The sequence below is a fragment of the Lepidochelys kempii genome, chromosome 16, assembly GCF_965140265.1.
Source record: "Lepidochelys kempii isolate rLepKem1 chromosome 16, rLepKem1.hap2, whole genome shotgun sequence".
Classification (NCBI taxonomy): Eukaryota; Metazoa; Chordata; order Testudines; family Cheloniidae; genus Lepidochelys; species Lepidochelys kempii.
This window is the reverse complement of record NC_133271.1, coordinates 27,879,228-27,891,496: the sequence shown is the minus strand read 5'-3', so window position 1 is coordinate 27,891,496 and position 12,269 is coordinate 27,879,228. Positions and strand designations below refer to the sequence as shown.

At 45.2% G+C, this 12,269-nt stretch overlaps 1 protein-coding gene across 8 annotated transcripts in view; it reads right to left on the bottom strand.

Moving 5' to 3' along the window:
* PBX3 (PBX homeobox 3) overlaps window positions 1–12,269 on the bottom strand; it is a 165,300-nt gene that overhangs the window by 105,856 nt on the left and 47,175 nt on the right. Inside the window, exon 1 of one of the 8 annotated variants that reach the window (XM_073314198.1) lies at window positions 12,195–12,236. The exons of the other annotated variants lie outside the window; for them this stretch is intronic. Within the exon in view, the coding sequence (XP_073170299.1) occupies window positions 12,195–12,228 (34 nt within the window). The 5' untranslated portion in view covers window positions 12,229–12,236. Of the gene's footprint in view, window positions 1–12,194; window positions 12,237–12,269 lie in introns of those variants that run through there. 8 annotated transcript variants of the gene reach the window in all.

Genomic DNA, 12,269 nt, shown 5'->3' with positions numbered 1-12,269 from the left:
GCAAATTTGCTGAGAGTGCAATCCACACCATCCTCCAGATCATTTATGAAGATATTGAACAAAACCAGCCCCAGGACCGACCCTTGGGGCACTCCACTTGATACCGGCTGCCAACTAGACATGGAGCCATTGATCACTACCCGTTGAGCCCAACAATCTAGCCAGCTTTCTACCCACCTTATAGTGCATTCATCCAGCCCATACTTCCTTAACTTGCTGACAAGAATACTGTGGGAGACGGTGTCAAAAGCTTTGCTAAAGTCAAGAAACAATACATCCACTGCTTTCCCTTCATCCACAGAACCAGTAATCTCATCATAAAAGGCGATTAGATTAGTCAGGCATGACCTTCCCTTGGTGAATCCATGCTGGCTGTTCCTGATCACCTTCCTCTCATGCAAGTGCTTCAGGATTGATTCTTTGAGGACCTGCTCCATGATTTTTCCAGGGACTGAGGTGAGGCTGACTGGCCTGTAGTTCCCAGGATCCTCCTTCTTCCCTTTTTTAAAGATTGGCACTACATTAGCCTTTTTCCAGTCATCCGGGACTTCCCCGGTTCGCCACGAGTTTTCAAAGATAATGGCCAATGGCTCTGCAATCACAGCCGCCAATTCCTTCAGCACTCTCGGATGCAACTCGTCCGGCCCCATGGACTTGTGCACATCCAGCTTTTCTAAATAGTCCCTAACCACCTCTATCTCCACAGAGGGCTGGCCATCTCTTCCCCATTTTGTGATGCCCAGCGCAGCAGTCTGGGAGCTGACCTTGTTAGTGAAAACAGAGGCAAAAAAAGCATTGAGTACATTAGCTTTTTCCACATCCTCTGTCACTAGGTTGCCTCCCTCATTCAGTAAGGGGCCCACACTTTCCTTGGCTTTCTTCTTGTTGCCAACATACCTGAAGAAACCCTTCTTGTTACTCTTAACATCTCTGGCTAGCTGCAGCTCCAGGTGCGATTTGGCCCTCCTGATATCATTCCTACATGCCCGAGCAATATTTTTATACTCTTCCCTGGTCATATGTCCAACCTTCCACTTCTTGTAAGCTTCTTTTTTATGTTTAAGATCCTCTAGGATTTCACCGTTAAGCCAAGCTGGTCGCCTGCCATATTTACTATTCTTTCGACTCATTGGAATGGTTTGTCCCTGTAACCTCAACAGGGATTCCTTGAAATACAGCCAGCTCTCCTGGACTCCTTTCCCCTTCATGTTAGTCCCCCAGGGGATCCTGGCCATCCGTTCCCTGAGGGAGTCGAAGTCTGCTTTCCTGAAGTCCAGGGTCCGTATCCTGCTGCTTACCTTTCTTCCCTGCGTCAGGATCCTGAACTCAACCAACTCATGGTCACTGCCTCCCAGATTCCCATCCACTTTTGCTTCCCCCACTAATTCTACCCGGTTTGTGAGCAGCAGGTCAAGAAAAGATGAACCTTCCCGCACTCTCTGCACTAGGAAAACAATTGTTCATTGGGCTAGATGGTACATACAAAATCACACACCTGTGCTCAGCTGGATGTGCTGGACAGCGCATTCTCAGCTGGACACAGGGGGGTGGTGATTCACCGGCAGAGACACAGCGTGGATTTAAAGTGGATTCTGGTCAGGGCCTTCAGAAAGGGACATTCACAGCACCATGAGGACCCTTCCACCCCTAGGCAGGGCACTTTCTCCTTCACACTAGGGTAGATGTGATGAATGAGCATGAAGAAAAGCTGGGAGTAACCCCAGAAAATAGCATCTGTAGTACTTTCCCTGTTCTTATAGCTCTGTGTTTGGTTTCCAGTGATGATAAGTTGTGTAGAAAGTACCAACCTAGACACTCAGGAACCATGGGGTGCTATGGAATGCCTGTCAGTAAGCTAAGTAAAATAAATATCCATGCATGGAGAAGGCATTTCCTGTCTCTCTGTGGTTCTGCTCCTCAGTCTCTGACAGGACCCAGAGCTTAATATTGGGCCATTGCTAACCTGCCCCAAGGGCTGGCTCCTGTGAGAATCACAGGGTTTCTTCCCATTACACCCCCCGCATGTGAGAGAGAGGCATGTGAGGGTAGCAGTGGCATCAGGATGCTGCTGACACTCATAGAATCATAGAATCATAGAATATCAGGGTTGGAAGGGACCCCTGAAGGTCATCTAGTCCAACCCCCTGCTCGAAGCAGGACCAATTCCCAGTTAAATCATCCCAGCCAGGGCTTTGTCAAGCCTGACCTTAAAAACCTCTAAGGAAGGAGATTCTACCACCTCCCTAGGTAACGCATTCCAGTGTTTCACCACCCTCTTAGTGAAAAAGTTTTTCCTAATATCCAATCTAAACCTCCCCCACTGCAACTTGAGACCATTACTCCTCGTTCTGTCATCTGCTACCATTGAGAACAGTCTAGAGCCATCCTCTTTGGAACCCCCTTTCAGGTAGTTGAAAGCAGCTATCAAATCCCCCCTCATTCTTCTCTTCTGCAGGCTAAACAATCCCAGCTCCCTCAGCCTCTCCTCATAACTCATGTGTTCCAGTCCCCTAATCATTTTTGTTGCCCTTCGCTGGACTCTCTCCAATTTATCCACATCCTTCTTGAAGTGTGGGGCCCAAAACTGGACACAGTACTCCAGATGAGGCCTCACCAATGTCGAATAGAGGGGAACGATCACGTCCCTCGATCTGCTCGCTATGCCCCTACTTATACAGTTCTGCATCCACCTTTCATCAGGCACGGGTGGTGCGGTGCAGGAATTGGGGCTCGGATGAGAGCTAGCTGCCTGAAGCTTGGCCCCAATAAGACGGAGGTAACGCAAGCTGGGGCTCGCAGAGCTGGCGACTGTCTCCTCGGTCCATGCCTGACTTCTGCTGCCTTGGGATCCCATTTAATCCTGAGCTGGCTGTGGATGCCTAGAAAGCAGAAGTGGCCAATGGTGCTTTATTTGCAGCTGCAGCTGGCAGGGAGGTTCTGACCGTTGCTGTAGGCTATGGGCCTCAGTTCCCCAGCCCTCTGTGACCTCCACATTGCACCACTGCAGTGTGCTCTGAAACGACCCCTGACAACCAGCAACCAGCCCTTCCCCATCAGAGGGCCTGGGTAAGCCTTGCCACGTGGTGCACCCGCTGCAAGTTGGGACACTACGCTGGCAGGCCCCGGATTTGAATGTGGTGAGGCTGATGCAAGCATCCTCCGCAAGAGACCCCCCAGCTCTAGACCTGGCTCCCCAGCTGGTCCCCCAGAGCCTGCCCAAGTGTGGTGGTTTCTTAGAGGAGTTATTTAGTTTGCACACATTAGCTCTGGTTTAGCTTGGGCTGCAGTTCTGTCACGGAGGTCACAGTGGGCATGGAAATAATGAATTTGAATGAAGTCCATGAAATCTTAGAAATGCCTGAAAAAAACCCATGTGATTAGGCCCCCAGACTGAGTGGCAATGCGACCTAGCGTGGCCCGTCCTTCCCTCTGTAAATGGGGCCTGAGTGGTGCTGTGATCCTGTGTGCCAGGTTGCATCCCTGGAGCGGAAAGCTGGGCCCAGGAGCTGCCACTGCAGAGTGAGTGTGGGAGGGGCTTGTTCTCCAGCTGCCCCACCCAGGCCTCACCTTTCAGTTCCCCCACTGGACTCCGTGCACGTTGATGGAGTGAAAACTACATTAGTTGGTGTTCCTTCCATGGCTACAATTTTTCCCCAGACCTTTGCCATGAAATATACTAAAAATATCCACACCTAAATTGTAGCCTTACCCAAGACCCTGATGTCTGTATTGTAAATGCACATGTGAGTGGACCAACAGGGACATTTTCAAATGCACAGATAAATAAAATCAATATTTCACATTATACCCCTGACGAACCCTTGCTCTAAAGAGGAACTTTCTAAAGCAGTTAATTTATATTATATAGGAAATGCATTTGATGATTTCTGCTCCTCAAATATAGCTTCTAACTAGTAGCCCACTTGTGCAAATCTTCAGTCAGGTTTCCTTTCCATTCTCATTACTGGCAGATGTCAGTGTTGTTAATTTCAATGCAGTGACAAATATTGGCTAATTTTGTAATACCCCCATTTAGATAATCTCCCTTCATCCCCAGTGTATCAGTCCCTTGAGTGCAAACCTGAATAAAGCACAGACAAGTTCTAAAATTAAAAACATCTCCTAAAAGATAAATAGCGAAAAACAAGCTGGAAGGAAATTCTTCCACTAATAAAAGACTCCAAGACACCCCAGAACAGTTCCTCCCAATTGCCCCGTCCAGTGCAGTATTACTCCACAGTAGAAACAAACAATGAGTACTAAATGCATCTGAAGGCCCATATTATAGATGTTCCATGTGAACCAACATATCCTTTATGTAGGCAAAAATGATACAAAGCAGAAGCTGAGGATAAATTTTTCCTTTCAGTTTTAATCAGGCTTCCTGTTGTAAAAGCGCAGCAGACAGTGACGCGAGACACTGCCTCCCAACTTCAGCTCACCTTTGCAGTCCCACAAGGGACACCATGTCAAGATTGTTCAGCTTTTTTGATGAGTGCTGCGTGGGTAACTAATGTGTAAATGCAGATACGTCGAGAAAGCAGTTTTGACAGTGATGTATTGCAACTGGTTCCAGATGTCGGCAAGGGATGCTTGGCCAGGCACCTGGGGCTCGGCTGCCACACAGCAGCGCCAGCTCCGACCCAGTCTGCAAATAGATCACAAGGCTTTAACTCTCCAATTATAATCATATTAAACAACCATCGCTTGAGCTTCTGCTTCTCCTCTTCCAGGACAACTACAAGATATTTCTGTGTTGTTGCTCAAATTTTAATTTTAATGAAGGAAAGATAAGCTGCAACATGAAGCTTGGCATTAAACCCAATAGTTTGGCTGTCAATAGAAAACTTAAAAGCAAGCTGTTGAACCAGCCAAAATTACCCTTATATTAATGTTTAACGTGTGTTATATCCTTACACCAAAACTTGCAGATGATACACGCCGAATGTTTAATTAAACATCCCCTAATTACTAACGTAAATGTTGAGATTGCTCAGCAAATGGTGCACTGCCTATGGAAGATTGCGAACAGGGATTGGCTCTGCCTTTCATATCAGAGCAACCTGCTGTAGTAGGCAGGTTTAAATGAGACTCCCAGAGGTCTGAGTGGGGATTCGTCCCCTTTCCTCACTGACTGTATAATCCGCTCAAAACACACCATTTACCAACCTGCAATCTGTACCCATTGTACCAAGAACCAAGTGATGCAAAATCACCTGACCTCTCCCCAGTTACACCCACACAGACCGGCACAATCCTGCCTGGTATGAGCACCTTGCAGGATTGCTTCCAAAAGAAACAAGAAGAAAGGGGTTAAAGAAAAACAAAGCCTGGTATTGAAAGCATAAAGCTTAATTAGCTTGATAACAACAGTACTGGGTGCACAATTAATGCTAATGAGCTGCAGAAAGATATGACCAAAGGATTAACTAGGCGGGGTACACATTATATTCTAAAGGACAGCATTTTACCTAGAAAACTGATAAAGGTGCACTTCTTACATGGGGGGTGTTTGTAGCTCAGCTCCAACATAAACGTTTGGTCTAAAGGGAATTTTTTCAAACAACCTGTCTGTCTCCCTCCTCTTTCAATACAGAACTCCCAGCTCCAATCAAACAGGCTCTCAAGGGATCACCCTACAGCTACACTCGCTCCATGTGGTTTCGATACCAGACATTTTCTCACTGATCAAGATAGGTGTAGGAAGCAAGTTTGCTGCTTATCCTTGAACAACCAGGGAGACCTGTGTTGCTGATTTTCTCTATCACATCAAAGGGTTCAGGGCACTTTTAATAAAAGAGCAAACAAAAATGAGGAATGCTTGTTAGAATTATGCAGCAACTCTGCTTTCCCACAACTACAATGCACACTTCCTTTCCTCCCACCCCGTATTGCCAACTCCGTATTGGGTTTGAAGCCCTAGTGATCAATAACCTCTCACTATGAGTAAACTGTTTAACTATAGCCTAAGCTGGTGTGTTTTGTCTAATGTCACTTGATATATTGATATTGGGGGGGAAGGCGGGGAGAGACAGACTGACCAGTCCCTGTTACTTTTCCAGTTGGATCATCAAGTTTATTTCTAACCTTGCATTTAAATGATCAACCTGTAAAATTTTATTACTAGCACAGACTACACTAATGAATGGTGCCAGATAGCACAAGAGCCGTAAACTATTACTTTCCTTCTGCTTATAGGGCCTCTGTTATGACAAATCTTTATTAGCCATTTGTGGCTTGTACTTCACTCTAGGTAACATAAACCAGTTGGGTAGGTTTTTTTTTTCTTCATCTTATGCAACTGGAAGACTTGAGCTTCTCCTGTCAGATCTTGTCCTAGCTACAAATCAGTGTAGGTGTTTGGGGCATTTGATTGATCAAGGACGTTTTTACAATAAAGCGCTCTGTGTTTTGGGACTGTGGATGGGAGCCTAGGGACCTCTCGCTCCATGAGGCAAGAACCAGCGAATAAGATCCACACACACATACTGTACACTGGCCAGTATGCAGGGGAAGTGATGTAAATACCTCACAGATAGGGGAACAGACCTGCTACAAAAGCCATGGTAATGTGCCCCTGGATCCTGGCGTGAGCAGCTCCACTGAGCACTCCATTCCTACTTTGAGTCCGTAGCAAGGGGCAGGGGAGACATGCAAATAAACATGTGGCCCATGGCCCTGCTCCACAAGCCACGCCCTGTGATGTCTTTCTGTGTATCCTGCCGGGGAGGGGATGTGGAATGGCCTCTCCGTGTTTTTCACGTGGGCCAGCCAGGATCTGGGTGGCCACCTGCTGCCAGTTCCTGGTTTGCAGGAGTGCACTTGTATGCTCCTTTCTCTAGAAGTCGGCCCATAATCTTTTCATGCATTTGGGGTTTTTTAACTGGACTTTTCAGAATCTACACTGCACAGCTCTCCCCCTCGTACCACGCTGAATGGCAACCAAGCGAAAATGACTCAGACCTGAAAAGAGAGAGAATTGCTGCCATCCCTGAGACTGGTACTAGAGTCCACCCTCGACCTCTCTTTGGACCCAAACTTGCACTAAGCCAGTCTGAGAGGATATGCCTTTATCCTAATGGTGCCCCTGTTATCACAGTACCAAATGCCACTAGTGATCCAAGCTCAGAATGCAGCACATGTCCAGGAGAGCAAGCCCATGTCTCCAGCACTGTCGGATGAGTATTTTAAAGGAACACTGGCATCATCACTCAGAGCCCAATGGTATAAGAACCTACTTCCCTTCCCCTTTCCACAGGCCCAACACCCATTACAACTGCATGACAACAGAAAGGGATGCAAGAGCTGGTCTGCACAGTGTTATTCCACCCTTCCCCTCCCCAAGTTCCCGGTTCCTCATCCCCTAGCAGCAGCGTGTGATCCTAGGGTATAGCTGATGTTTGGGGAAGCACTGTGGTGCATTTGTGATCAGGTTTTCCTGTTTGTTTTCCAGCTGAAAAGATGGTCCCAAGGTCTGTTTGGCAGATCTCCAAATGACTTGGGCAGCTAATAGCAAACCTGAATATTGGGCAAGTAATTCAGATGGTTGGGTAATTGAAAGGAATACTAATTCTTCCCTCCTTTGTTCAGAAGAGTAGACGGTTTACCACCATGGCATCAACATTCTGTATTTAATACGCCACGTAGGGGAGTCCGGTAAAGAGGACAAGGCACCCCCACAGCCCAGCAGGTTCCTACATGTATGACAAACTACTAAACCTGAGAGAAAAGGTCTTATTACCCGAGTACTCTGATGCTGCTGCTTTGTGCCATGGGCCCATCATGGCCACTGAAAGACGAGGAGCACGACAAGGGACAGACATGCTTTGAGGATCAGATGCACGTTGTCTTCTGAGAACAACAGGCCTGATCCAAAGCCCATTGAAGCTAGTGGGAGTCTTTCCACTGACTTCCATGGGCTATTGACCAGGCCCAGAATTCTTCACAAACCCATCAAACAACGTACACCTCCAGCCTTTAATGTAAAATACTGCAATCCAGGCTTCATTCAGATTTGTAAAAAGAAAAGGAGGACTTGTGGCACCTTGGAGACGAACAAATTTATTTGCGCATAAGATTTCGTGAGCTACAGCTCACTTCATCGAATGCATCCGATGAAGTGAGCTGTAGCTCACGAAAGCTTATGCTCAAATAAATTTGTTCGTCTCTAAGGTGCCACAAGTCCTCCTGTTCTTTTTGCGAATACAGACTAACACGGCTGCTACTCTGAAACCATTCAGATTTGTGTGTTTGTACACTGGCGGGGTTCGCTGAGCTAATCACTATGAGACATAGAAGCACTGGAGAAATCATGTTCCCAATGAGATGTGTTATAAGATACCTGAAGTATTGGTCTGAGTTGATATTACCATGATTGTGTTTTATGGCCTTCACCAACTACATGGAGCACCACAGCGTAAGCGGACTTGGACAGCAGGACGGACCTATGCTGGTGTTAAGGGAATACCGCAAACAAACACGGTACCACGCTCACTCCTGATTAAACTACAGGTTAAAAGCACGAGCAGAAAACATTCCAAATATCTGAGAAAATCATTAAACACATTGAAATTTAGACCTCAAAAAGACAAGGCATAAATGAAACTAGGAAACACATTTAGAGGCTAAGTTGGGAAGCCCTTTTTTCATGCAGAGAATGTGGAATGGCCTAGCAGGCAAGTTTAGTGAGGCAGAAACACCAAGATCATTCAAGAAACAATTAGATACCATCATGTGGGGAACAGAGTACTTAAAAGGGAATGCACCCTGATGCTCCAATGGGCTTTTACTCAATTTAACAACATTTCTTATGGTCTCACATACTTTGGCAGCCTTTCTTCCAAGGCTGGGCAGTGAGTTGTGAAGAACTTTCTCAGTTACTCATATTTTAGAAAACAAATTCCAGAGCCGGTGCCAAAATGGGGCACAGTCAAACCTCCTGTTGTAAAGGGAAGCAGCATGCAGACGTTTACACGTTATTTCTCCACAGCTACACTTTCCCCACTCCACAGTCTATGATGTTCATTTATTTGCTACACATTAAAATCCGGATACTAAGCAGTTTATGACCAAGAAACAAGCAGACCCTTAACCAAAGCATTGGTTGGCACTGCCTCGTAGTAAAATCTGTTCTGCGCTGCTTTACCCATTTGGATGTATTGGTGAAGCAGGCTGCTTTTAGCTGGCCCTATGGGATAGCCACAGCATGGTGTGCTGCCATGTAGGAGACTGGGATTTGAGACCAACCACCAAACACCCAATCTCACAGGCCAGTGAGAGAAGGCACATCACAGTGGGGACATATTTAACCTCTGAGAAGCTACCAAACATACCCTCCCTAGAAAGACTGTCCTCTCAAATCAGTGCACAATACAGGAGCAATTTCAGGTTCCTCTGAAGCATCAGGCATTGCTGAAAGAACAATGCTGATCCAGATGCACCAAGAATATGGAAGCTCCTAAGTTCCCAACACAAAAAACTCCTACATCTCATTGACACAATGTACATACTGTGTCTTGAACTAACCAATATTTCATTATTTGCACATGAGCATCTACAAATGAAAAAGATGAAGAAAAAAGAAATCACTCTAGATGCACAGGGTTTGGGAGACACTGAGAAGGCCTGATTGCTTATCACAAAAATCAAAACATGCATATTGGGACATGGGCATTAAGAATATGCTGCTTAAAATGTGCTCTTTATCTCAGAGACAGCATGAGTGTATACCATGTGATGGAGCAGTTGCTATGGTAATGCTCTTTATTGAATAGCAGACTAAACAAGTACATGAAACCCATTTACTGAATAACATACACAAGTGCATGGAGCCCACATAACATGCAGCAACTGCTGCTGCTTGGCCAGAGCCACCCACAGACCTCGAAAAAAACCTAAGTGCTGAACTTTTTTCACCCTTTTTGTTGTGGATATGCCTATTTCCCAGAGCTGAACGGCCTGGGTTCACAGCTGAGCCGGGTTCACGTTCACAGCAAGGCACCCATCACCCCACGTGGGGTGGCGGAGGGAGGCCGTAGCCATGCGGAGAAGAGATTGACAGTAGAGCAGATGTGTGTAAATGCATGTGGAAAACTTCACAGCTACTGGTCTTTTCTTTGTTAAATAGGGCATCAGTTAGAATGCTCGCCTCTCTCCAGCTGGTGCTCGCTTGTCTCTATCTGTCTACTCCCCCCAGCAGTCTGAGTTGTGGGCTTGGATAACTGCTAAGCCTGAAAATGAATCTGATAGAAACAACTTTATTCTGTTTGGCCAAACAAAATCTTTTCAAAGCACTAGAGAATGATTTTACAAAGAGAAATGGCAGACAGATTGGCACAGAGATGACCCCAGCACGTAGGTTCTGATCAGGCTCATCTTATTCACATGACTAAGGTTTGCAGAATCAGAACTATAGCCAGTAACTTTCCAGATTATTTGAGAAACAAAATCTTCCAGTGCATAGCTGGAGCCATGTGTGGCTGAGGCTGAGAAGATAAAGGAATCGAGACTAGAAATCAACTGGGCTCTGCCTGAGCAGCTTTGAATCTTGATGACAAAGCATCTCTCTTCACTAGTATTTTGATTCCATAGTGATGGGTGAGCATCCAGACAGACACACAGGGAGTTACTGAACAGGTGTGCTACAACCATACGGCTCATTATCAGGGAATTTACAGTAAAGTTCACCTGCTCGCCACAGAAAAGAATTGGTACTAGGACTAATAAAGCCCTGGAAACATACAGATGGGGGTTACTGGAGAAAGAGAGGGACAAAAAAGGAAGGAAGGAACCATAGAAAATAATCTCATGTGAATGGGTTTTCCCTTGAATGTCAGATTCATATGGTTTCCCCAGCCCTTGGTTTTATACAGTAGGAGTCTCCCCTACCCCGCAGGGTAGCTGGGAAGTGTGCAACACAGGGCTGGAAGGACAGAACTCAGGCAGAAGTGATTCTGCTCCAGCTACTGTGAGGGAGAGCTCTCTCGTGCGCCCAGTGCCAACCACTCACACTAACCATACAACTGTACTAATTGTGTCTGGATCGCGTGAAGCCATTTCCTTTAAAAACACTGCACCTCTACAGTCTGCCATGAAAAAAGAAATCACGCTGCAAAGATCTCCATGACATAGGGAGAGTGCAAAAGGGGAAGAACACTAAGTTTGCTTTCTGCCATCATTTACAAAGCTCATTTGCAAATATTACATTCTTATTTCACTTATTTAGGGAAAATTAAACAATTCTTCATAGCTCAGTTTAAAAATAACTCCACTATTAATGCAGGCCTTTTATTTAATCACTGGCTAATTTACTCCTGACAGAAAGTAAATTCTACTATTTTCTGTGAGGCTTTATGAAATTGCCATCATTTTTAATTAATTCTTAATTAAAATATATTACACCACAGCTTCTACCCATCTCTCTTGATATTCTAACATAATCAATTCAAGACCATTTACATATCATTAATTAAAAGCCTTCCTTTCTCATCCTTAAAATCATAATGAGGCTCTATTTCTCATTAGCAGCCTTTAAGGGATAAAATAACAATACAGACAAGAACAAATGGTAATTTCAAAAACCTCTTTTCTACCCTTAAAGCTTTTCAGAGTGGACAGTGAGGTTTTCCAAAGTTCTCCAGGTTAGCAGTTTCTGAACATCTTGCAAGATTTTTGATCTGTTACATCATAGCCCCAGATTTTCCACTAATACAAGCGACAGTAACGGAATAAATGGACTTTTTTTTTTTTTAATTTCACTCTTTGAACACAATATCTAATGATCTGGACAGGAAACAGAAACAGGAGAGCCACAGTTTGAGACTATCGGAAATTAAGCAGATTTCTATACTTATGGAAGGACGGTTCCCACCCTGTATACTAAAATCCATTTGTCATGGGGTACTCAAATCCGAACAACAACATTTTGCCACAGGAGTCTACTTTGGGAATTGGCCACAGGGTACATCTAATAAACTCGAAACTACGTGAAGCAGATTGTTTTAGCCATGAAAGCAAAAAGCCCCAGCAAGAAAGTTATTCTTCTGCTTGTTTGATTTTGACAGGAGCCATGATACCCAAAGTTGTTTTCCACAGCTGCACACAAAAAGGTTTCAAATCTCAAGACTTCAGATATGCATATGGGAAAATGATAGATAGAAAGTCAAATCTATATATGCATTATTGTTTTCTAGTACCTGCCAGCGTCAGGATGAAATATACCACGTTCATGTTTGTAAGTACGGGCTGAAACAGGGCAGATAGCGTTAAGT